Source organism: Triturus cristatus, chromosome 11, assembly GCF_964204655.1.
Source record: "Triturus cristatus chromosome 11, aTriCri1.1, whole genome shotgun sequence".
NCBI lineage: Eukaryota > Metazoa > Chordata > Amphibia > Caudata > Salamandridae > Triturus > Triturus cristatus.
The window spans coordinates 883,724,753-883,752,735 of record NC_140594.1 but is presented as its reverse complement, the minus strand read 5'-3'; the positions used below and the strand labels follow the sequence as shown (position 1 = coordinate 883,752,735).

The window sequence follows — 27,983 nt, the reverse complement described above, 5'->3', positions numbered from 1 at the left end:
AAGCACATGAACTCGCCAATGACCTTAAAGCAGATACATAATCTTCAATTGACTCATCTTGGCGTTGTTTCCGTGAATAAAAGATGAATCTTTCCATTACTACATTCTTTTTCTTCCCAAAACGAATATTCAATTGCGATGAAGCATACTGGTATGCATTTATTCTGCCAGGATTTATTAAGGCTGGAAGTGTTGCAAACTCCTTCAAACCAAAACCCCCAAGACAATGTTTTAACAATGACAATTTCCTCTCAGGTTCACAGTCATCTCCTTCAAGAACCTCTACATAGGCCAAAAACACAGGCTCCCACACCTCCCATGGCATAGGGGGGTCACCTGATGATGACAGAAAGGAAGGGGGCGGAACAATTCCTGACATTTTTAAATCAAGTCGCTTTTCCTCTCACACGCTGTACAATCACTTTAATTTTATTTTACCTCGATTCTCCAAGTGTGAAGACTACTCCCCGTTTGTTCTATGTAAAGCGGTGGTTTCCTTCTTTCACTCCTCGGATTTCAGATGTTGCAGATAACGCGATATGACCTTGTGCATGACTGAATTTAATCGCAATAACCAGAACAGAAAAAACAAGGACGTATGAAATCAGACCCTCCAATCACGGTGATGTTTACAACACGCCTCACGGTGATATTTACAGCGTGTTGTGATGGTAACGCGGAACGACGTCTACGCGAGACTTCACGTGACCACAACACCCCTCCTTAGCTGAAAATCACCGAAATCTCGAAGGACTCGCCGATTTCAAATTCATGCTGGATTGAAGAATGATAAACTCCTTTACGGTACCGTTTACTTGAAGCTGTATTTCAAATAGTGTTTACTACTTATCCTCCGCTCCGAGTGAATTTCTCTCTTCTTTTTTTTTTTTTAAATTGTAGCCGTCTTCGCTTACTCAAACCCTTACAGCGTCGATGGGTGGTTTTGAAAATCGCTTCTTCTCTTTTTTTTTTTAAAGCTTATTATTTTCTTTTCCGATGACCATCCGATAATGCTTCTGTTCTTGCCCAATCGTCGCCAGTGTTGAGAAGTACTTATTTATCCACCCACAGAAGTAATTAATAGAGAGACGACAGAGTTGTAGCAACGGAGTAGTTTATTCACAGTCCTTACTCCACGAGTGCATCTTATCAATGCCCCCAACTGATTCCAACGTTTTCCTCACCAACCCTCCATTCTTGAATCAATACAACCCCGCGTGATCTCCACGAGCACAAACAACACGCTCGTGAAGGTCACGCTACACTAACAATGCAATTCATACATATACAACAAAAACCATCTAAATGGCGTTGAAAACAAACCGGCGTGCTGTAATCGGAGCCATGACTGCTGGTAGAGCATGCTGCTGTCTTTAGACAAAGTCACTATAACTGTTCCTCAGACACGCCTAACAGTAACTCGCTGAAAGTCTGAGAATTCATACCGAGTACAATGCCGTTAAGCGCGCTGTATTCAAATAAAGGTGTGTGGTGCACAGTATTTCAACTAAAGGTGCCTGGGCTGTTCTTTGATAATACTTGCTGCCCAACACTATTTGTGCATGATGATTATGCTCGCAAAATAAATGTTAATCCTGAATGCGTGTTGGGTAAAAGAATCGGATGTAAACTGCCCCAAGTACGCCTAAGAATGACTTGCTAACAGATTGAGAATATAGAGCGAGGATAATAATGTTAGGCGTGCTGCATTCAAACATAGTAGAATAAATTTAATTTTGAATGCGTGTTGTCTAAACGGCAATCTGGTGTAAATTGTCCGTTATAAAACTATTACTTTAAGTCTTCCCAAACATAGTACCCCACTATTCAGTGCCCAGTTTACCTCTCCGTCGGTACCCCGTTGTGGTACATGAGCTGCAACCGGAGGCACTGATGGGAGGATTTTCTGGCACTTAAATACGAGTGAGATTGCTCAGTCACGCTGTGGAAGGACCTAAGGGTGCCTAGGGTATGTGCCCGAACCCGTGAGCGCCCATGCGCAAGGGATAGTGTCTCTTGCTCTGCAAGTGAGCAGACCAGTATGTAGATGATTATGTATGCACGCATGCGCAATGGATAGTGGTTATCAAGGAACGCATGCACACTGCGTTATCCTTTCCTTTTTACACGGATTGCTAGTGTAGCTACGTATCCTCTTATTTTATGCTGCAGCTCAATGCCTGTGTGTACACACGCATGTGCGAGTGAGAAAATCACTGGCACTGTGCATGCACGATTGCATGTTTGATTGCCAAATATGTATTTCAATGTACTAGTGTCATATCATGGCTAATATTAGCTTGTGCATACATGCTATGTGTAGATGTTGCTGACTGGTTTGCCAAATCTTACTTTTTTCGAAACCTCCATTAAAAATGGTTCTGTTTGTACATATATTGCCTGTGTGGCTCCCATGTCCTTTCCCATTAATATTGATATATGTCTGTGCTGTTAGATCTATGTCTACTGAGTTCACTTTTTGGGAAGGCTATATTCAGACGTGTGTGATATTCTGATTATTGTTGCTCTAGCGGCAGACATAGGATATGGTACTAATGACAGGGTGCCTCAAACTCTCCTGTTAACTGTAGACGTCAGCAGATATTTACAGGGATAGCCACGGAATCTCCTCAGTCAGTCCTGAAGTGTCAGTTTTCATTCTGTAGACCCAGCGCTGTTCCTTACAGAACAGAAACTTTGATATATCCGTGATGTGAGGTGGGATATAAGGTTGTTCAAGGACTGTCCAGTGCAAGTTGTTTGCTTGGTGGTTCATATCCAGAAAGTGATTGGTCATCTTTGTAGATCTCTTCCTGCAACAGATTGTGCTTTTGTGTTCCAGTATTCTTGTTTTTATTTTGCGTGTGGTCATCCCCACGTAGCGCAAACCACACGGGCAATTTATCAAGTAGACCACCTTGTCACTATTACAGTCAGTGTGTTTGCACAAGGTCCAAGATTTGTCCGTGCCTATGTCTACCTCTGTCATGTGCGATGTCTGTGGGCAGGCTGCACAGGACCCACACAGGAAGTGTCCTTTAACTGGAGGTAGCTCCCACAGAGATTCTTGGTACAAAGGTTTAGGTTTGATCAGGGGCCTCGTGTGTACCACTTGGTCTTTGATGTTTGTACTCCTTTTGAAGGCAAACAGGGGAGGAGGTATAGGTTCTCTTCCAATGTTCAAGATCTTCCAATGTTTGAGTATACTTTTTTTGATGTGATTAGAATAGCTGCAAAACGTGTTCATAAAGGTCAGTCTGGGTTCCGCATCTTTGGGTGGGGCCACTTCAATTAGTGACTCTCTATTGCTGTTGGCAGCTGTTTGTTGTGATCTGCGGATCGTGTTCTTTGGATATTTTTTCTCCTTTAGGTGGGCGCTCAGAGTGCCGGCATGTTCTTAATATTTCTCTATGGTCGAGCAATTTCTCCGTATCCTAAGAAATGGCCCGAAGGGCAAGTTCTCACGAAGAACCTTCGGATGTTAGCTGTCAAATGATAGGAGTGAATTCCTATCATTTGACAGCTACCATCCAAAGGCTCTTAGTGAGAACTTGCCCTTGAGACCGACGGAGAGGTAAGCTGGGCACTGAATTGTGGGGTTCTATGTTTGGGAAGACTTAAAGGAATAGTTTTATAACGGACAATTTACACCAGAGTGCCTTTTAGACAACACGCATTCAAAATTAAATGTATTCTACTATGTATGAATGCAGAGCGCCTAACATTATTATCCTCGCTCTATATTCTCACTCTGTTAACGAGGCATTCTTAGGCATGCTTGGGGTAGTTTACACCCGATTCTTTTACCCAACACGCATTCAGGATTAACATTTATTTTGCGAGCATAAACATCATGCACAAATAGTGTTGGGCAGCAAGTAATATCAAAGAACAGCCCAGACACCTTTAGTCGAAATACTGTGTGCCACACACCTTTATTTGAATACAGCGCACTTAACGGCATTGTACTCGGTCTGAATTCTCGGACTTTCAGCGAGGTACTGTTACGCGTGTCTGAGGAACAGTTATAGTGACTTTGTCTAAAGACAGCGGCATGCTCTATGAGCAGTCATGGTTCCAATTACAGTACGCCGATTTGTTTTCAATGCCATTCAGATGATTTTGCCCGCAATCTTATCACGAGTAAAATAGTATAAATACTATTAGTAAAGCACTACTAGTCCTGGCCACCAACGAATATGGCAAGGCATACTTTGTAGAGTCCTTCTGTTACATTGTCTTGAACACAAGTCAAATAGTACAGCACAAATATTGCAACATCACTCCTGGCCACCAACAAGGCTAGGTGTACTTATGATTGCAGTTAGAGTCCTCCTGTCATATTATCTTTACCAGAGGTTCGCCTCCTACACTTACTGTTTTTTTATAGACATGTGTTCACACCACATATGAGGAATGAGTGACACATGACCTTGTTTCTTGCAGTGCGGAGCCACCTTTCCTGAGTTGTTACCAGGTAGAGGAGGGTCTACTTATCCATCGATTTGGGTGAGTAGAGTTACAATGGGTACCATAATGGTACTCTATGGACATGCTAACAATCCATGTCCACCAAACGTGGACAATAAGAAATTCATATTGCAATGTTGTTTGACTTGTTGCACCTTGTTTTTTGTGTCTCACATTACAGATAGGTTCCAGTAGTACCAAGGTTAACATTGGATAACTGGTTTGGTATCACTATATTTATGAGTTTTTCTATATTGTCTTCACACATGCAGCAGCATTGTTTATTTAGTTTGGTCCTGATGAAAGCATGGACACTTTTAAAGACCAGATAGGCTGAAACATGTCACCCGACCTTAAAATTTTAGCAGTCTAATACACACTGCTTTGCACTGCTTTTTAATCCTGCCAGTTTGGACAAGCCAATAAAAAGTTTTTTGTCCCTACTAGGTAGTTTTAGAATCACATTTATCTTTCCAATCTCATCCAGCGCTGCACCCTTACAATGCCTAGCGCTCACATATGGGATCTTAGCATCCTTATCATCTTAGGACATTAAAAAAAACATCCCAGAGCGCCTACCTCACAGTGAAGGAGTTGTAGCCCTCAGTGGGACTAGGTTTTTCCACTGGGAGGAGAAGCCCATATGATGAAGCATGCGACCTATGGTGGGTGAGGGCATTCGTCCTGAAAGGGATTGCTCCCCAAAGGGGCTTTACTGAGAGACACAATTTCACCTCACTCCACGATAGACCCGAGAAGTATTGTGCTATCATGGTTGACTATGAAGGACCCTGATTTACAAAGGTACTGGTAGTCTTACAAGAACACGCATAAATCTTCAGTAATTCTTGATGGCCAGTCTCTATGGCCCCATACTCTTGATGTAAAGATTTGCATTAATTCACGTGCTACAACTCAGTTTTTACATGTTCTCCGAACTCACCACTCTGATTCTCAGCTCATGAATTAAGCCCACATTATGTTCCAGTAGTCCACAGCTGATCAGCTCTCAATATACATTTCCATCTAACCCATTCTTGATTGCAGTTTTTCCACTTAACTAGGAATTCTCTCCCATGCAGCAGCTCCCTTTTGATTTATAAGACATTTTTCAATTAAACAGTTTACAGAGAGCTAGTTTTCCAGCATGTCCGGTGGCAGTCCTATAGACTTAGGCCCAATTGTCGTTCAATGCTAGGTTTTAAAATTAGACTTCCCCCGTTATGGAGCAAATCCTTGAAGCAGAAATACAAGGAAGATGTAGGAACAACTCTTCAAATGGAAGATATATGGATTCTCCATACAAAGAGCTAGGAGAGTCTTCTTTCTAGTCTAGTTCAAATTATGATATTAAGAAATGTCTGAGTTGCATTTTTTGGTAGACATTTCACTCTGTTATACAACAGTTACCACACTGTCCTTCTACCTTCACTACAGTGTGATGTAAATCCTGTTTACAGTAAATACCTAGTGGCAGCTGATATCTAAAGATGCCATGCAAAACAAAAATTCCATATAGAGGATTTTCCTAAGTGAGGCCGAGACCTCTCATAAGCCAGAATCTTCTACTTTATCTTCCTGGTGAAACTTAATGAGCTGTTTTAAGAGAATGTAGCCAATGCCTACGTCCCTGTGAAACCAATAGGTAGACCTCCCACAAAGAACTATTTCTAGTGTGGCTGGGAGGGTCTCTTCCATGAGACCTTCACAGACAACCATTCTAGGGTTCCAGGAAAAATGCAAGTTAATCTTTAAGAACTTGGTTCCCTTTCTCCCGTCATTGAAAATTTTCATAATTGTTAGCATAACTTTATTGGTTTGGACTGTACTGTATGACATACAGCAGCACTTGGGATTTTAAAAAATGCAACAGATTTGAGACCTATACTAATTTAAGACATCATTAAAATTCCTGCAGTCTTTTCCTTTTTAGAGAAGAACGCAAATGAAGAACTTCCAAGGAAGTTCTCAGAATTATGTCAACTGAGGAACATGGTATTCATTTAAAAAAAAAAACTAATATTAAAATAGTGTAGCACCTCTTATGCTATTCCTCTCAGTGTGGGTCTGCTGGAATTTTTTCCTCGATGGTGAAGTCAGCGACAGCTCCAACATAGGCAAAACTGTTTTCCTGTCATCTGAATGAGGTTAGTAAACTGAGACTAGGGTTGACAGGCATTGTTTTGGAGATGTTTCTTTACTGCCCTGTGTCGTAAAAGATGCAACAGCTTTTCATTTAATGCATGGGTGTAAACGTATCAATCTTATGATAATAATGTTTGGGCAATTTAGTATTTATTCATTAGGGTGACAATGCATGCATTGTTTGATGTAATAAAGATGTGATAAATTATAAAAATCGAAAGTCCTACAGTAATATTACTCTTCAAAATCATCTTCCAGATTCCGGTTTTGATCAGCAGTGCCAGACATGACCAGCAAATGGAAATTGATTTACTAGTGGGGAAGCTTCAGGAGGCCCAAAGTAAACTTATGCAGAAAGAGGAAGCTAAAGAAAAAGAAATGCAGAGCCTCAAAAATATGATCAGTGAACTTGAGTTGCGATTGAAATATGAACAGAACAATGGGTATTCATTTTCTGAAGAAACTAAAAAAGAATTGGACCAAAAATCAGATGAATTAAAGAGGCTAATACAAGAACATAATAAACTATTGCACAATCTCAGTCTAGTGCAAGAAGAGGTAAGAGATGTTCAACATAATTACATCCAATGAAGAAAAATGTAGTCAGTGTAATGATACATTGAAATCTATGCTATATGTGTGCATTATGTAAAATCCAGATATTATAATGAGAAAACATCAGATAATTCAGTTCAGCTCCCCCTGACTGAAGTGTCCCAGACAAACTATACGGTGCCTTTTTTTTAATGCTGTTAGAGTTCTTCACTAGAATAGCTTCCGATTTCTTGTCACCAATCCTATCAGGAGTCTTATGCCCAGAACTACGTTTTCTGATGAAGAATGAGAAATGTATAAATTTGAAAAAAAAAGTATATATTTTTTTCTTCAAAGTGACGAATATAAATCCCAAAAAGACAGTTTAGGCCTGATTACGAGTCTGGCCGTCCGAGGACGGCCAGACTCGTGGTGCGGCAGTGGCGGTCCAGCCACCTTGGTATCTCTAAGGAGATCTCTTAAAAAAAGAACAATATCTCTATCTACTCCAATGGCCAGCATAATCTTCCAGAGCTTGGTTCTATTAACGCGATCAAACGTGGAAAACAGATCCATAAAGGCCAAGTGGATGGAGCTGGAACGGGCAATGGTACATTTGCTGAGGATCATGTAAAGATTTAAACAATGATTAACCTTTGACCGTCCTAGTCGTAAGCCGTATTGAACTTCTGATAAAATATTGTTCTCATCTGCCCATCCAGAAAGCCTGTCTAATAGAATGTGTCCAGCCACCTTTACCACTGAGTAGAGCAGGGAGATTGGCCTGTAACAATGGCTGCTATCCCTCTTCCTTTTCAAAAACAGGGACGATGGTGGATGTCGCCCAGGTACTGAAGGGGCCAGTTACAACTGCTGCATTAATAATAGTAGTAAGAGCTGGTACCCAGATGTCATTATTAGTGATATCAAGGTAAAGTGGAATCCAGTGTGGACCTGGAGCCTTATTTTTGGACAGCCCTATTATGCCCTAACTTCCTCAACAGAGAACACAATAGCACATTTCCCTTCACCCAAGCCCTGACCTTTACTCACGATGGGAGAAGACTGAAACATTTCCTCAAAATGACTTACCCCGTTGTCCTCAATAATATGTGCATCCAGTAAATTGGCAGAATTCATCACCAAAAATGGACTATTTACAATACTCCACAAACTGCAATTATAATGTACTATTGCAAACATTTTTTTAAATGAGTAAGTTCAGTACCACAAATGGCCAACCACTGGTACTGCGGGAATAAAAATTATACCCATTAGGAAATAATATTAAATTAAATTATTTAAAATATTAAACATTATAAATATATATAATTTAATGTTAAAAATATTTAAAAATAGTACATATTTATTGTTCTGATGGATACTTCTGCCTGTGGATTCCTCACCTTTTTCATTACCCCATGCGCAGCATTCCACTGAAACTTTTTTCCATAGCTCTCCCACATCGACGAGGACGTCACAATGGAATGTCTCCGCACGCGACTCCGATGTCATCAGAGCCATAAGAAGACCTTGTCGGCGGGCTGACGTTATTTCCCTTTTTTGGAGCCATCGACGTGTTATGGTTTTTCCAGACCTCTGCATTTCTGGGAGTTTCTTTGTTGCAAGTACTTCCTGTAATTGTAGCTGCGATCATGGCTACCCAGAGGAAGTCCGGTTTTAAGCCATGCAGGAATGTAGGGGTCAGATGTCGATTACTGACCCCCATGAAGATTGCTTATGGTGCCTGTTGTCGGACCACGAAGTCGGGCAGTGTTCGTCATGCAGACACATGAGCCTCAAGGCCTTAAAGTAGAAGGAGGCCAAGCTGTTTACTGCTAAGGCAAAAAAACAGAAAAGAGGTCGAAGGAGGTTGAGGTTCCAGTCCAAGTCACCGACTCCACATACCTCCAAAGATGAAACACCGAAGTCGGGGTCTCCGGTTCTCCGATGTCACCGCAAGGATGAAGTCTCTCCTTCTCCTCAGGTGACTCCAGCCCAGTCTCCAGCTCCAAGAGCTTCACCGGCGCCCAGAGAAACAACTCCTCCACTGCCGGCTTTGCCACCCACGGCTCAAGAGTCTCCGGTGCAGCAGCCGGAGCCAATTAGGTTGCCTCTATGAGTGGTCTCAGAACCCGAAGTACCGGATCCAGTATGTCCTGCCTTCCCGACTCCAGGTACGGATCCGTCGCAGTTGTTTGATGTGAAGTTTGGCATGTTTGACAGAGCGGCTAACCCTGCTAGTGCACTGGTTGGTCAAATGGGTCTGCTGGTATACTCCCTGGGAGGCTTGCCACCTCACTTCCCTCAGGCACCTCTCATGTCTTTAATGTCAATGCCTCCGGGAAGTTGGCCTCTCTCGTGACGTTGAGGTTCTTGATGCTGGTGCAGTCCCTGGAGAGAAGAGCGCAGTTGAACAGATCCTCTGTCTGGCACCGACATGACCTCGTCCGGCGTCTGCTACTTTCCTGGTGGAATTTCCATTGCTGCCAGTCCTTAAGTCACCGATGCCACGTCTGGTGCCACCAACATCGGTCCTAAGAATGAGGTCCAGAAGGGAAGCACAAAGGCTGATGTAAGACGAGGAGTATCAAGGGCAGCTTCGTGGAATGTGAAGAACCACCACCTGTGTTTCTGAGCCTTTTGGAGTCTGTGGGAGTCCAGGATCAGCAAGCAGGTCAGTTTAGTTGCAGTGCCTGCAGATGCATGGAAGTGACTTCTTCACTTCAAGGGAGATTCCTTCAGGTGTCTTTGATGTCCACAGGCCTTGGAAGGTTCCTATATGGAGCACAGGCATGGGACGTTGCAGCAAAAGAGCAAGGCAATGAGACCAGGAGCAGCAGGAGTCTTCCAAGTAGCAGTCTTGATGTCCAGAGCGAAGTCCAGCGAAGCCCAGAGTGCCCAGACAGTCGAAGAAGAAGGGGTGACTCGTTGACCTCCAGGGCCAGCACTCTCCCCAGCAGCTCCTCACGATCGGCGGCCCGCGGCTCTGTGCTCCATCCCGGCTGGGTTCGAGCCGGCTGCCGTGTCTGTGCCGCAGGTCCTCCGGCGTCTGTGGTTTTTCCTAGTTGTTTCCTGATTGCTTTGCCTGCTTGTTTTTGCCTTTAGTGTTGCCTGTTTTACTATTTTATTTCCCAGTGTTACTTGGGTTGTGCTGCTTATTCCCCGTGCCCCCTGATTGCCGCCACCCACTCTCTCCTTTTTCTGCCACTGCTGCCCCACCCGACACAGCCCGGTCCCACCTCCCTCCCACTGCTCCTGCCCCCCCTACCTATGCCGACTGTTGCAGCGGACGCGTCAAAGGCGCGCCTAAGGCACAGCCCGACTGCGCCCATCCACACCTGGACCACGCCCAGTGCCAGACCCCCTGGCCCCCGCAAACTCCTAGGCACCAGATGCTGCTGTGACGCCAACACCCTCTGCACACTCAATGCCGGCAGATCCTCCACCTGCTTCCAGGCCACCTCAAAGTGCACCCACGGACCCTTCACCTGCCGTAACTGCAGCTACACCTGCCAGCACCCCTGGCACGTCCCACACCCCCCACCAAAGAGGACCACAACCACCTCAGATGCATACTGCTCAACACCCACTCTGTCCACAGGCACGCCGTCGAACTCTGGAACCTACTCGACTCAGCCTCCCCGGACGTCGCCTCCCTGACGGAGACCTGGATGAACTCCTCTTCAGCACCCAACGTTGCCATAGCCATCCAGCATGGCTACAAGATCACCCGCAGGGACCGCACCAACAGACCGGGAGGAGGAATAGCCATCGTCCACAGAAATACCCTCAGAATCTCGACCAGCAACGATGACACCCTCAGCACTGCTGAACACCTGCACTTCCAGATCCACATCAATCCCAACACCCCCCTCAGAGGAACTCTCGTGTACAGACCCCCCGGACCCCGGCCCCAATTCATCGACTCCATCACGGACGCCACCAGCATGCACGCCTTTGCCTTCACAGACTACACCCTCCTCGGAGACCTGAACTTCCACCTCGAGAACACCAACGACAGCAACTCCACCACACTTCTGGACAACCTTGCCAACCTCGGCCTCAAACAGCTCGTCACGACACCCACCCACTCCGCCGGACACATGCTCAACTCCATCTTCTCCGCCAACAGCCACATCTCCATCAGCCACACCACCGAACTCCACTGGACCGACCATCGCTGCATCCACTTCTCCTTCAAGAAAACCACCGCACACAACCACCAGCAAAGAATCCCCCACCGCAGCAGGAACAAGGTCATCGAATACCAGCTAATCACCACCCTCGCCCGAAACCCACCTACCGACCACACCAACACCAATGAAGCTGCCCGCAACCTCAAGAAATGGATCGATGACTGCGCCAACAGTCTCACCCCGATCAAGAATCCCACAAACCGACTCACCGACAGAAGAGCCATCTGGTTCACGTCAACCTTCAGACATCCAAGCAGACCTGCCGGGGACTAGAGAAGATATGGCGCAACGAGCGAACTCCGGACAACCACGCAGCCCTCAAGAACACCAGCCGCAGACACCACTAACTCATTCGAACAGCCAAAAGGACCTCCTTCAAGGAACACATTTACAACAACTCACACAATAGCAAAGAGCTCTTCAACATTGTGATGGAACTCGCCAACCCCAGCTCCAGTTCCAATGACATCCCGCCATCACAAGACCTCTGCGACTCTCTAGCCACCTTCTTCCACCGCAAGATCGCAGACATCCATGACAGCTTCACCCAGACCCCTCCGGCAGCCGACGACACCACGGACGCACCGCCTCCCAGTCACACCAGCCGCTTGATTTCCTGGAACCACGTCAACGACGAAGACATCATCAAGACCATGAACACCATCCACTCCAGCTTATCATCAGACCCCTGCCCCCACATCAACAAAGCGAGCTCCATCATCGCACCCCAACTTCGTAAGATCTACAACAGCTCATTCGAGACCGCCACCTTCCCGGAAAGCTGGAAACACGCAGAGATCAACGCACTGCTCAAGAAACCCAAGGCCGACCCAAAAGACCTCAAGAACTTCTGGCCCATCTCCCTGCTCCCGTTCCCGGCGAAAGTCATCGAGAAGATCGTCAACAGACAACTGACCCAATTCCTCAAAGAGAACCACACCCTGGACTCATCCCAATCCGGATTCCGCAGCAACCAAAACACCGACGACATAAGGGCCCTGCTGGACAATGGCGACACCGTGACCCTCATCCTCCTGGACCTCTCGGCCGCCTTCGACATCGTCTGCCACCGCACCCTGCGCACATGCCTCTACAACACGGGGATTTGTGACAAAGCCCTTGACTGGATCACCTCCTTCCTCACCGACAGAACCCAGAGAGTCCGCCTCCCCCCATTCCGATCTGAAGCCACCAAGATCACTTGTGGCGTACCCCAAGGATCATCCCTCAGCCCGACCCTCTTCAACGTCTACATGACACCGCTCGCCAACATCGTCCGCTCGCACGACCTTAACATAGTCTCCTACACCGATGACACCCAACTGATCCTCTCCCTCAACAAAGACCTGGCCACCGCCAAAACCAACATCCATGCAGGGAGGAAGGCTGTCGCCGAGTGGATGAAAATCAGTCGCCTGAAACTGAACTCGGATAAGAGGGCGGTGGTCCTCATCCTCGGCTCCGCCCCTTCCACCTGGGACGACTCCTGGTGGCCTGCCTCATTGGGAACTGCACCGACACCCACCGACCATGCACGCAACATGGGATTCATCCTGGACTCCTCTCTCTCAATGACTCAACAAGTCAACGCCATCTCCTCCTCTTGCTTCAACACCCTCTGTAGTAAGTGTATTTAGCCTGTGAGAATCAGGCTGTGAGAGTATAAGTTACTACTAAAAAAAGAATAGTATGTCCAGTACTAAACATGGCCGACCACTGGTACTGCAATAGCCTCCCATAGCAAATAATGGAGGGAGGGGCTTAAATAAAACACCATAGGAAATAATTTTAAATTAAATTATTGAAAATAGTTAAAAAAATATATAAATGAATTCTAAACAAATATGTAAAAATAGTACATATATACTGTTTAATTGTGAAATATTTTGAAGTTAAAAATAATGTAATCATAAATTAAGGATAATTACTTTAATTTTAATTCATTCTATACATCCCTTTTCATAATTATTACTGAGAGTTTCCCTATGATAAAATATAGTGAAAATGAAAAAAAAATTATTAACTTGAATATAGTTGAAAATATTTTTGTTAGACATTGATGTAAATTGATTGTATAGATGTACTTAAAATGTAGAGCAAGTTCCTTCAAAGTTTAAAGTTAAAATTAATTTCCGCCTACTAAGAAAAAATATTTAATTTGTATTTTATAAATATTAAATGTAATATAAAATCAACTAAAACTATTATTTTCTTAAAATGTATTGTTACATTGTTTTTTAATTTGAAATAGATTATTTAAAATATTCTATAATTAAATGACAACAATATACATATTGACTTAAACACAGTTTAAAGGGACATAGGGGCCGATTCCGATCCTGTAAAAAGGCTGTACGAATCGTTGTACGTTTAGCCCGTACGACTCGTACCCGGTAAACTTTCCGTACAATCTAGGAAGTACGATTCGTACAGAAAGCCTATTTCCGTACGTTTCGTAAAAAAGCCCGTACGGGTCAAAAAAACCTACGATTCTGATCTGGAACAGCTTGTACGCAACGTCCGGACGTATTCAGGCAGCGGTTTCCGGCCCAGCAAGTACAATTCGTCCCTACGTCACTCCGTACGGGTCTTTTTTACGGGAGTCAAACACAGCCGGAAAAACAGAGTCCGACGCGAACCGCTACGCAACGGAGCCCCGGTACGCGACGTGCACGCCATGAACCCCGTCGTACGTGTCATCCCTGTCCTCTTGGCCTACGACCTGGTGCACCGCACCCGACGCACATGCCGCAGAAGGTGAGAACAACACCCAGGGGCCGGGGGGGGGTGAGGGGAAGGAAACAAACCCCATACTCAAAGCCAAACATCTAATATGGAGGCCATACATTACCACCAGGGTCTGGTCACTTGGGGGGGCGTGGCCAGCAACCCCTGCGTACCGCAACAACGGAAGTGGACGTGTACGGTGCGTGTCACACGTACCCCTACGGCACCATCAGAACAGTGATACGGACCGTACACACGCAATGAATGCGTGGGTACGGTGCATGTCACACATACCCCTTCGGCACCATTAGAACAGTGATACGGACCATACACACGCAATGACTGCGTGGGTACGGTGCGTACCACATATACCCCTACGGCACAGTAGAACTGTGATACGGACCGTACACACGCAATTAATGCGTGGGTACGGTACGTACAACACGTACCCCTACGGCACAGTAGAACTGTGATACGGACCGTACACACGCAATAAATGCGTGGGTACGGTGCATGTCACACGTACCCCTACGGCACCATTAGAACAGTGATACGGACCGTACACACGCAATGAATGCGTGGGTACGGTGCGTACCACACGTACCCCTACGGCACCATTAGAACAGTGATACGGACCGTTCACACGCAATGAATGCGTGGGTACGGTGCGTACCACACGTACCCCTACGGCACCATTAGAACTGTGATACGGACTGTACACACGCAATGAATGCGTGGGTACGGTGCGTACCACACGTACCCCTACAGCCCAGTAGAACTGTGATACGGACCGTACACATGCAATGAATACTTGGGTACGGTGCGTACCACACATACCCCTACGGCACAGTAGAACAGTGATACGGACCGTACGCACACAATGAATGCGTGGGTACGGTGCGTACCACACGTACCCCTATGACACCATTAGAACAGTGATACGGACCATGCACACGCAATGAATGCATGGGTACGGTGCGTACCACATGTACCCCTACGGCACAATTAGAACATTGATACAGACCGTACACACGCAATGAATGCGTGGGTACGGTGCGTACCACACATACCCCTACGGCACAGTAGAACTGTGATACGGACCGTACACACGCAATGAATGCATGGGTACAGTGCGTACCACACGTACCCCTTCGGCACCATTAGAAAGGTGATACGGACCGTACACACGCAATGAATTCGTGGGTACGGTGCGTGTCACACGTACCCCATTACGGCAACAGTACATTTGGGATACGAGGCGTACACACGCCAGGAATGTGGGCTTAGAGGACTGGCCCAGCATGTTACCTTCATATTGGTGTGTGTGTAGGTCCAGGCCAGCAGTGTACTGCTCCAAGGGGGTGCGTGGGTGGGTGCATATGACTCCCAGCAGTGTCCAGACATATGAGGGGTGGGTGCATATGACTCCCAGCAGTGGTCAGAGATATGAGGGGTGGGTGCTTATGACTACCAGCAGTGGCCTGCAATATGAGGGGTGGGTGCATATGACTCCCAGCAGTGGACAGAGATATGAGGGGTGGGTGCATACGACTCCCAGCAGTGGCCAGACATATGAGGGGTGGGTGCATATGACTACCAGCAGTGGCCTGCAATATGAGGGGTGGGTGCATATGACTCCCAGCAGTGGTCAGAGATATGAGGGGTGGGTGCATATGACTCCCAGCAGTGGTCAGAGATATGAGGGGTGGGTGCATATGACTACCAGCAGTGGCCATCAATATGAGGGGTGGGTGCATATGACTCCCAGCAGTAGACAGAGATATGAGGGGTGGGTGCATATGACTCCCAGCAGTGTCCAGACATATGAGGGGTGGGTGCATATGACTACCAGCAGTGGCCTGCAATATGAGGGGTGGGTGCATATGACTCCCAGCAGTGGTCAGGGATATGAGGGGTGGGTGCATATGACTCCCAGCAGTGGTCAGAGATATGAGGGGTGGGTGCATATGACTACCAGCAGTGGCCTGCAATATGAGGGTTGGGTGCATATGACTCCCAGCAGTGTCCAGACATATGAGGGGTGGGTGCATATGACTCCCAGCAGTGGTCAGAGATATGAGGGGTAGGTGCATATGACTCCCAGCAGTGGTCAGAGATATGAGGGGTGGGTGCATATGACTACCAGCAGTGGCCTGCAATATGAGGGGTGGATGCATATGACTCCCAGCAGTGTCCAGACATATGAGGGGTGGGTGCATATGACTCCCAGCAGTGGTCAGAGATATGAGGGGTAGGTGCATACGACTACCAGCAATGGCCTGCAATATGAGGGGTGGGTGCATATGACTCCCAGCAGTGGTCAGAGATATGAGGGGTGGGTGCATAAGACTACCAGCAGTGGTCTGCAATATGAGGGGTGGGTGCATATGACTCCCAGCAGTGGACAGAGATATGAGGGGTGGGTGCATATGACTCCCAGCAGTGTCCAGACATATGAGGGTGGGTGCATATGACTCCCAGCAGTGGTCAGAGATATGAGGGGTGGGTGCATATGACTCCCAGCAGTGTCCAGACATATGAGGGGTGGGTGCATATGACTCCCAGCAGTGTCATGACATATGAGGGGTGGGTGCATATGACTACCAGCAGTGGCCTGCAATATGAGGGGTGGGTGCATATGACTCCCAGCAGTGGTCAGAGATATGAGGGGTGGGTGCATATGACTACCAGCAGTGGCCTGCAATATGAGGGGTGGGTACATATGACTACCAGCAGTGGCCTGCAATATGAGGGGTGGGTACAGATGACTCCCAGCAGTGGACAGAGATATGAGGGGTGGGTGCATATGACTCCCAGCAGTGTCCAGACATATGAGGGGTGGGTGCATATGACTACCAGCAGTGGCCTGCAATATGAGGGGTGGGTGCATATGACTCCCAGCAGTGGTCAGAGATATGAGGGGTGGGTGCATATGACTCCCAGCAGTGGTCAGAGATATGAGGGGTGGGTGCATATGACTACAAGCAGTGGCCTGCAATATGAGGGGTGGGTGCATATGACTCCCAGCAGTGGACAGAGATATGAGAGGTGGGTGCATATGACTCCCAGCAGTGTCCATACATATGAGGGGTGGGTGCATATGACTCCCAGCAGTGGTCAGAGATATGAGGGGTGGGTGCATATGACTACCAGCAGTGGCCTGCAATATGAGGGGTGGGTGCATATGACTCCCAGCAGTGTCCAGACATATGAGGGGTGGGTGCATATGACTCCCAGCAGTGGTCAGAGATATGAGTGGTGGGTGCATATGACCCCCAGCATTGGTCAGAGATATGAGGGGTGGGTGCAGAGGACTGCCAGCAGTGGTCAGAGATATGAGGGGTGGGTGCATATGACTACCAGCAGTGTCCAGACATATGAGGGGTGGGTGCAGAGGACTCCCAGCAGTGGACAGAGATATGGGGGGGTGTACATCATCATCAGATGACCACACCTACATGGTGGTATGGACGCATCCATTACTTTGGACTATGATTTTAGTGCTATTACAGCACATCACTGACAGCAGTGTCCCACTCCCAGGACGATGGATGTCTTTCACACACTGCATGACACACCACATGTGGGTGTGAGGACATATAACACATGCATACCCTCCCATGGCGGATGCAGCACAATACACACCCTGATTTCATGTCAACAGACTGTATAGTCATGTAACTGCATACAAAACTAAGAAAGCCAAAGGGAACACACACTGTCACGCACATCCCAGGACTGATAGGAATGTTCAGGTGCTGGTCCAGCCACCAAGAGGTTGTCTCTCATGGAAGGAATAGGGTTAAATTCCACCAGATACAATGCCCACAATTGTGAGTCAGGTGCCTAAATACCCTGCATAACAAGTACCATTTGTGTGGTAGGTCGTGATTACACACATGCATAGTGCTGAAAAGGGCCAATTAGTCCCTGAAGGCATTCCTACATACCCAAAACACAAGTAGAGTGACTAGCAAGGATGGCACAGACGATTCAGCAGGAGACATCGGTGAGCAGGCATGGCCATTGTTGAAGGGATCCGTCACCAACAATGGAAATGTGGACACAGGTCAGCACAGCAATTGTGCAACTGTTTGCAGGGAAGATGTCAGGTGCCACAGAGGAAGGAACACACCTTGGGACAATGTCTCCAAACTAAATGAACACACTCCACCAATGATTCTTTGCAGAGACATTGTGATGGCACACAGATACCATGGTCCACCTCATGACCGTCATACAAAAACATTTCTCAGAATCCTAACACATTACCAGAACACCAACTCCAGGAGCCTCATCACCAACATCAAGTACCTGAAATGCAATAGTGTTGAAAGTAAAAGAAAAGGCTTTATTCAACACCAAAAATAAATACATTTAAAAGAGACTATGTACAAAGGCCAATGGCCAGTCCATTTCTCAAGTCCAAGGGTGGACATAGGGGACCGCGTCCACCCCTACCTTGCCTGCAAAAAGGAACCTCAAGGTTTGTCGACCGGGGGGCATCATCCGTGGCAGGACCAGGCACTGCAGGGACAGGAGGGGGATGGGTAGGTGTGGTGGGTGCAGGGGTGGACGTCTCCACCACAGGGGGTGGGGCAGCGCCAAAGGTGGAGGTGAGTTTGGCGCTGCACACTGCTGCTAGGGCCTCCATCCGAAACCCTGCGCCTGAAGATACCCCAGGGCCAACGGAGGGTGCGGTGGGTGAGGGATGGGGTGCAGCGCTCTTGGTGGGGGGGGTGGACATGGTGGGGGACTCAACTCCCATGCCCGGGGACTTCCTCGCCCGCTTGTGGGGTGGTGGCTCAGTGGGGGCGAGGCCCAGCTCAACCATATAGGACTCCTTGGGTGAGAATTTGGCAGGGGAGCTAAGGGGAGTGGTTTTGGAGGAACAGGGTTGTGAGGACTGCGGACTGCGACTGTGGCTGCATTTATGTCGTCTGCTCCCAGACCCTGTGGGTGTGCCTACCTCCCCCTGAGTGTGTGTGCCAGGAGGTGTGTGCTGTGCCTTACTTGGGGGTGTGCTGGATGTGTCTGGTGGGGTGCGTGCCCGTGACTGTCTGGGTGTGCGTTGGGCAGGCATGGGAGAGGGCAGTGTGGATGGGTCTGGGGTAGGGGGGGACGTAGCGCTGCAGGAGAGTAACTGCTGCCGTCAGGAAAGAGTCCATGGACAGCAGAAACCTGCGTTGGTCAGACATCGTTGCTGACATGCCCTCCATGAGCAACACCATCTGCGTGAGCAGTTTAGTGTGTCCATGGAGGACATTCAGCACCAATGCCTGCCCAACCTGCAACTGCCGCAGTATGTCCACAGACTCTTCACTGAGGGCAGCAGGGGTGACAGGGGCAGGGGGTGCGGTGCCTGGGCCGAAGGAGACATGGTGGGACTCTGCACGGACAGAAGGGATGGGAGCAACTGGGAGGGCGGAGATGGTAATGGAGGAGGCAGGGACAGATGTGGGGATGCTGCCAGTTGGTGTTGCAACCTCCGCCTCCTCAGGGAGGTCAGCCTCGGACCCGTCGGCGTCGTAGCTGCTTTCGCCTCCAGACAGGTCCTCCGACTGACTCCCCTCACCCTCCGTGCCACTGGCTCCTTCTGAATCCCCAGCACTGGTGGCACTGTTGCTGGGTCCCTCCTCCAGGTCCATGCAGGTGTCTCCCTCGGTTGCGGATGATGATGCTGTGGGCAAGGAGAAGAAACCGAAATGCATCAGTCACCTGTATACATCTGACACATGAGCACAAGAACAATTGGTCACAGTGCATATCAGGCAATGCATCATCAGTAACAGCTAGATACCTCCGCACATATGTAAGCCCTGTACTGCCCAGTTGGTAGACCCACTATGCCACTTGGACACCAGGAAAAAAAGAACACAAAAGGCCACAACTTGAAAGAGAATTACACTGAGAAGCTAGTGTCTGTGAACCGGTGAGCACAGCAATACAATGAAGTCATGCCACCTCTTGTTTACCCTGAAAGAAACAGTAGTGGTGCACCCAACGTAAACTGACACACCTCAATACTCAAGGTGTCACCACACTCAGAGACCTGTAAGTACTTTTGAACACAAAACGAGAAAATGTTGCTACCTTGGGACTCACAATACTTTACACAATCTACATGTTTTGAATGTGCCAATTCGCCATTTCGTGAAAAGAACACTCATTTGCCTGCATGAAATACGTCGCACAAGGCAGTGCACACAAAAGTACATTTACACTGTCATTGAAGAAGCTGGCACCTTTTCTAAGAAGCCACTGTTAGAAATTAATAGTGTTGCAGAAAGTACATTTACATGGGCCCACGGAGGTCTTGATGTCTTGAGACTCGTCAGTTTGTATCACCAACAACAAAGGAGTCTCACAAAATCAAGAGCACTGTGGGAACATGTATATGGAGAATTCGCAACACCATTTAATTCTAACAGTGGCTTCTTAGAAAATGTGCCAGTGTGTTCCATGAAAGTGGAAATGTCGTTTGGTGTGCACTTCCTTGGGAGACTTTCTTCATGCAGGCACATCAGTGTTCTTAACACAAATCATCAAATTTCCACATTTAAAACATGAAGAACTGTTGACAAGTGCTGTGAGTGCCAAGGTACAATTTTTTAAGAGTAACAACTTGAATTATGTCAGTTGTCACATGGCCATCCGTCACCTGATTACACAGTTGGCTACACATATGACCTACTGCCTGTCATCTTGAGTGGCACACATGTCCACACCCAGGACAATGCATAAGCTAATGGGCCTGCAATTGGGTTGAAAAAAAGCCTAGCTGTACTGTTGGGACACCCTCATGGCAAGCCAGAATGTACACACAGATGTCAGCACACAAAGTCCAAACAGCGTTGCATCTGAACCACACACAGGTGCTAAAAATGTATGAGCAAGAATCATGTTTTTAAACAACTGACACAGGCTGCAAAGCACGAACATTAAGCACTGGCCAGCATCACAGGGGCACTGCACGGTGATACTTTGTACAGCCAAGTCTCACACACAAGTCAGACCTGGCAATGAAAAATCAGGGTTGCACTTGTATGCCTCTCCCGCACACCCCACCCCATGCCTGAGTCAATTTGATTGATACAGATCAAGAAGTGACACCTCTTATTCAGGGTTACAATAACTGTGCTTGAAAAATAGCTTCTTTTACACAACATCACCTCGTGGGGCTGGCAACAGATATTTGTGACAAACAACCATCAACAGATTGTTGTGAATAGCCACAAAGGCACTGCCCAGTGTGAGTATGCACAAGCAAAATGGTGTATCCCTGTCCAGTGGACACATGTAGCACACATTTGCAAAATACTAACTAGGCCAGGGAACAATGCCACAGAGGCAGACCTATGCTGAACCCACAGAGAATGTGCACAGTGTTGGATGACACACATGATTAGGAGGCCAGGGTGTCTCAGGGGACTGTAGTGGGCACACTACTCCGTGGTCGTGGAAGGAGCTGACGGTACCATGTTCAACCGTCATATGCATATCTCCCACTCATGCACATCATGTCTGAGGCCGCAACATTGGTCATGCATGCTGCAAGGGTGTTCAGTTGAAAGCTCACACTCCTAGGTTGAGAATCATCATCAGTGACAACAAATATGGACCCCCAACATAGTGAACAGGTCATGGCACAGGCAAGGTACCAACACAAGTCACAGACCACCCTCCCACATGATGCAGAAAGCAATGTGCACTTAGATTTACAGGCACCCTGGATGACCATGTGCAAATGTGATTACACACAGACCAGGGGACACATGTCAAGGAGGGGAAGGGATGAAAAAGAGCACCAGGTGACATTGGGGAACCGAAAATGCACTGCACATATTAACTCTGGGAGTGTATCCAGGCTACAGAGCACTTCCAAAAGCTGGCGATACATAACACGACAAACAGCCATGTACCTGCCCCCTGCTTGCTGCAGTCTCTCCTGTAACTGCCTATCGAGCTCAGGGAATACCACCGCCAGGACACGTTTCATGTGGGGGGTCAGGCGTCAGTGGCCGCCGTGGGGGCGAGGACTGTCGAGGCCTGCTGGACCCGGGCGGTCCGCTGGGTCCAGCACCGGATGTCCTGCCACCTCTTGTGGACCTGTGACAGCTGGCGACTACGCTCCCCCTCAGATCTCACGGCCCTGACGATGTTTTTCCAGATCACCCCCTCCTCGTAGGCAGTTACCTGTCAGGATGACAAAGTGACACAACATCAGTACACCTGCTCCATGTCCCAGAGACACACATTTGAACATTATTGAAATGTTGAACAGGGGATAGGATGCAGACAGGAATTACATCATACACAATAAGAAATTGGCCTGTGCAAGCCCCAATGCACTACACGGCATTGAAAGTCAACAGGTTGGCATGAGGGGTGCGACACACTCACTGATCATGCCACATACTGTGCAGCACATGCAACAGCAGGCTGAAGGCCAGCATGTGCCAAGCAGTCACATGTCCCACTCCACTGACACACCATCAGCATACTAGACAGACACACCCAAGCACAGATCACTTGCCTGTCATTGACAACAGCGGATACAACACTCACTCTGAACATGTGCCACTTGCCAGTGGGGTGTCACAGGTGTCGTGCTAGCTCTGCAAGTCAGACACACAGCACGGCTTACTTGTCACATCAGAAGGGTTGATCTGTTGCCTCCTCCATGCAGCTGTGGTGCAACACTTTACATAGACACTCACCCACATGACAAGGAACATTCACACACATCACTGTCCATGAGGTCGTACACATGATTTGGACACTCTCACCACAGGGCCAGTCAACTCATACACATCTGTGGGTACAGTCACCTGTCACACTGGGGGGACCACTGAATCACCTCAGGACAATAGGAAAAAAAACCACCAAGGATTTACCAGGCTGAAAGTGGCATGCACTATGCAGTGAAAGTCACAGTAAGCACAATGCAAGTACGAAGTGCACACAGGAACTACATCATGCTCTGCATGAGAGACATCAGCATGTCTCCCCCCCTGGGACCCACTCTAAACAACATTGCATGTCTGTCCCACCTGGACACAATATTGACAGTCACACAACAGGTGCATAGGCAAATTTAGTGGACTCAGCACTCACCTGCTCCCCTGGTCTCCCATACAGCTTGGTATACTGTGGGAGGAGGACGTCCAGCAAGGCTTCATTCTCCTCCTGGGTGAATGGGTGGGCCCTCGCCACAGTACGTGACATGGTCCAGAGAAAGCAGAGACAGCAGCAGTGTGGTCGACTGGAAAGTTGTGCAGGCAAGTGCCCTCTCATGGGTTCTGGCTGCCTTATATCTGTCTTGCTGAGGGGCATTCATTTAGAGGAGTACATAGTGATTGGTCAGACTCATTCGCATCCTACGTTTACTCCAATCTCTTTAAACATACACCAATGACAGCATTTGCATCGTTCAAATTTTGAGCATCATGTCAAGTCAACAACCACTTTGCAACATTGTATTTTGTGGCCAACTGACTGTTCCAGGACACATGATCGACACTTTTCAACTGAAAACTCTGTCTCCATGAACACCAGCATGCATTTAGGGCCTAATACTTGTCCCTTATGTGTCCCCTATGTAATTTTGAAATCCACACACAGGTACGGTGCGTTTCACACGTACCCCTACGGCACAAGTACAATGGTGAAACGAAGCGTACACACGCGATGATAGCGGGTGTACGGTGCGATTCACACATATCCCTACGGCACAAGTACAATGGTGAAACGAAGCGTACACACGCGATGATAGCGGGTGTACGGTGCGTTTGACACGTACGGGTACGCACTAGTTCACACGTACGGGTACACACTAGTAGTACAGTGCGTTAGACACCTACGGGTACGCACTAGTTCACACGTACGGGTACGCACTAGTAGTACAGTGCGTTTGACACCTACGGGTATGCACTAGTTCACACGTACGGGTACGCACTAGTAGTAAAGTGCATTTGACATGTACGGGTATGCACTAGTTCACACGTACGGGCACGCACTAGTAGTACAGTGCGTTAGACACCTACGGGTACGCACTAGTTCACACGTACGGGTACGCACTAGTAGTACAGTGCGTTAGACACGTACGGGTATGCAGTAGTTCACACGTACGGGTACGCATTTCAAACGCTTACAATGGTAATACAGGCGCACACATGCCAGGAATGGAGGGCTACGAGTCGCACAAGGATGTCCATCAAGTACTTGTCATTGCATACTGTCATGTGCAGGCCCTAGGTGTGGCAGCCAGTGATATTGCACAGGTCATCTCATCTAGTTGCACAATTGATGTGTGATGACCTGTGGACACATGTCATGTGTGATGGGGCACTATGTGGCACACATCACCTTGACACTTGCCACATGTGTGTCTGTAGTCCAACTGTGTCATGCACAGCAGCTGCGGGATGGCACAGTCATCAACACCCGCACCTGTCTCCTGATGCCAGGGACAGGGACACTCTATCAACTGACATGTCACGATCAGCGTGCCCCTTTGTGACTATGTCAGGTGTGTGTCATGTGTTCCCATGAGCTGGATGTTAGTGTTCCGTCAACTGCATCTGCTGTTGGTGCATCCAACATGGGTCTGTGTGGAGATGGGCATGAAACACATCTACGCACACCATGCCACATGTGGATTCCCACCGCTGTAGGGTCTGTGTGCATCGGACATCATATTTTCCCAGGCATACATGTCTGCGTTGTCTCAATGGCTGTGTCTTTCTCTTGTCACGTGTACCCCTTCATCGCAATGTGTTTGATATATAGATTTGACATTCCATGTGACCTGTGTGTGTGTCTTGCAGTCAGCTGTGTGGATGAGATGACATCCTTCCAATGCAGCTATGTGGTTGTGTGTCACTCCGGTGATATCTGTGGCTCTTCACTTAGATTGGCCACCAACTCATTTCAGGGCATGTCATGTAGACGTGACAATCAACAGGTGTATCTGGCTTTTTGTAGGAGTGCCAGCAAGCTGGCATATGTGTCCTGTATGTATTGCACACACCCGACTCCATAGTTACCTGATCTGTATTAGCAGTGTAGCATGTGCTATAGTCATTGACATTGATATTGGCAGACTCTTAATCTTCATTCTTACAAACAATGTCTTGCAGGGCACCGCCTGTCCCAAGAACAATGCCAGACTTGGGTGCCATGAGGGAACGTGCATGCATCCGACATTACAGATTCACTCAACAGTTGATTGAGGGCTTGACCAACAGGCTGGCACCACACCTCCAACCTCGACACAGGTATCCTACTGCGCTGACCCCAAAGATGAAGGTGATGGCAGCCCTACATTTTTTTGCCACAGGTACGTTTCAATTCACCATAGCGGATGTTGGTGGCATGTCACAGACAATGTTCAGCCGTGTTCTGCGTGATGTTTTAGCACCCATGTTGGAGCACCTTGATGAATTCATCACATTTCCTACTCCTGAGGAGTTGACAGATGTCAAGGGTGATTTCTATGCCCTGGGAGGGATGCCCCATGTAATTGGGTCCATTGATGGCACACATGTGGCTTTGGTACCACCACAGGCACAGGAACAAGCCTATCGCAATAGAAAACATTACCACTCGTTAAATGCCCTTGTGGTGTGTCTTGCTGATTTGCCATGTCTGTGCACGTTTTCCAGGATCAGCACACGATGCCTACATCATGAGGCGTAGCAGGGTGCCACAAATGATGCTGCGGTTGCACAACGAACGAGCATGTCTTGTTGGTGGGTATACTCTGTTTGTCCTGTGTGTTGCGGTATCTTTGGCTCTTACGGCATCTCCTGACCCACTTTTTTACATGATGTTTCGATGTAGGGGACTCTGGCTATCCCAACATGCCATGGCTGCTGACACCTCTCCGCAACCCAAGAACAGCTGCAGATCACCGGTACAACAATGCACATGGGCAGACCAGGCGAGTGATTGAGAGGACGTTTGGACTCCTGAAGAGCCGATTCCGGTGCCTGGACAAGACAGGCGGGTCCCTCCCTTATGCTCCGGAGAAGGTCTGCCGAATCTTCCTCGTGTGCTGCATGCTGCACAACATGGCAGTTGAGAAGGCAGCGCCACTCATCCTGGATCTGGATGAGCAGGAACATCCACCCGTGGAGGATCAAGGGCTTGCTCACGAGGCTAGTGATGAGGAGGAGGATGATATCCGGAGTCAGCTCATACGCAACTTCGTCTCATAATGGTGAGTCACTGGGTATGAGTGTGCAAGCTTGTAGCATTGAGTGGCATGTGTTGCAATGTGTGTGTCCAGCTGACTGAATGCAAAGTGACTTTGATGTGTGTTCTGATGTGTCACTCGAGTGATGATGTCACGCCACACAGTTTTGCGGAGAGACTTTATTTGAAATTTACATGTGTCCAACATTGTTCATGTTTTGTAAATGTCCATGTGTGCGGCGAGAATTGTTTTAGGTGACTTCTTGTGTGTCTGTCATTCCCAGGTTTTTGCGCATGTTGTCTGCTCGTGTCATCGTTGTCCTCCTGCCATTCCTCATGAGGATTGCAACGTGTGCTGAATCAGCGTTCCATGCACGGACATGTGGAAATGTCAGTTTGGGTAAGGATTGCAACAAGGCTTTTTGGTGGTGGGACGGGTTGGGAATGTGTGGGCCTGCTTCTGTGCATGTTGTGGTACCATGCTGTGGGAGGGCGGATCTGATAAACAGGCGAGGAGGCCTAATATAGGTTCCAAAAGGACGAGCTTTATTACAAAATGTAGAACTAGAGGATTGTTGGGTTGGTGTTTCTTCGTGTTCCTCTCGGACAGGGGCTGGACTGGGCGGGGTTGCAGAGGATGTTCCTGGCTCCTTCTCTTCAATGCAAGGGTGTTCTTCCCGGAGGCTCATAAGAGAGGAAAAAGGGAGCCGTCAGTTTATTGTTCTACAGATTCAGAGTCAAATACCCGTCACCACACCGGGAAGTGTTTCAGGAACTAGGCTGATGGTTTTTATTTTACTTAGGTGGGATTTTCTCTAGGGAAAACCACTATTGTTTTAACTGAAGCGTGTCAGGAAAGTAAAGCCGTTTAGGAGTCACGCTCAATCTGGCTCGCGCTATGTAAAAGATGCGCGTTTAATAAAGAAGGCACACTTCAAAACCAAACAGGAATAATAATAAAGAAAACAAGCTAAAGCATGATAAGGAGGATGAGGGTCAAGGCTATAGTGAGGGGAGGTATGCTAAACCAAAATACAGGCCACTAGCCCCGTACCGCCGGTAAAGTTCTGCCGTTTATGCAGGGAATGTGCTCATTGGAGGGCTCAGTCTAAACTTAGGCGTTTTACCGATATACACCCCACTACCCGTGCCCGTCTCCCAGCTCACCGCCCGCCTCCGTTGAATCATTCCCTGAGTCCCCTGGTTTCGTGTTACTCACAGCTCCTGCCGCAACTCTCCTGAGTTGCGGCGGCACTCCCGCATCCTCCGGTGGACACCACCACTCCTCGCACCAGCGGTCGTCCGGTTCCACATCGTCGTCTTCTAGGGCGTCTTCGGTCTTCCAGCTTTCTCTCGGCGCGTCCTCGCTGTCTCCGTCCTCACTTGCGGACCTCTCTCCCTCCTCCGGCTCCGTCCTCGTACCCTCCTCCTCTACGACGCCGGCCCTTTTCATTGGGTGGTGACTACTCCTTCCGGTGTGACCCCCGCCTACTTCCGGGGTCACGTCAGCGTCTCTCTGTAAAGATACATGAGAAGGGAATGGGTCTCGTAGTCTGTCACAGCCCCTCCCACGTTGATTGGCGAAAGCACGAGTCCCACACGGAAGACCATCCCAAGGTGTTATCCAGGTGGGCACTTCGGGTATTTTCTTACATCCCCTTTCCCTAGCTGTCTTTCTACTAGGGTTGGCCTCGTTGAGAAACCTAGATA

At 48.1% G+C, this 27,983-nt stretch overlaps 1 protein-coding gene across 3 annotated transcripts in view; it reads left to right on the top strand.

The window, feature by feature from the left end:
- Positions 1 to 27,983, top strand: part of LEKR1 (leucine, glutamate and lysine rich 1) — a 775,178-nt gene that overhangs the window by 695,638 nt on the left and 51,557 nt on the right. For 2 of the 3 annotated variants that reach the window (XM_085634762.1, XM_085634761.1), the window contains one exon: positions 6,874 to 7,173. The exons of the other annotated variant lie outside the window; for it this stretch is intronic. In XM_085634762.1, coding sequence (XP_085490888.1) covers positions 6,874 to 7,173 — 300 coding nt within the window. The remainder of the gene's footprint in view (positions 1 to 6,873; positions 7,174 to 27,983) is intronic. 3 annotated transcript variants of the gene reach the window in all.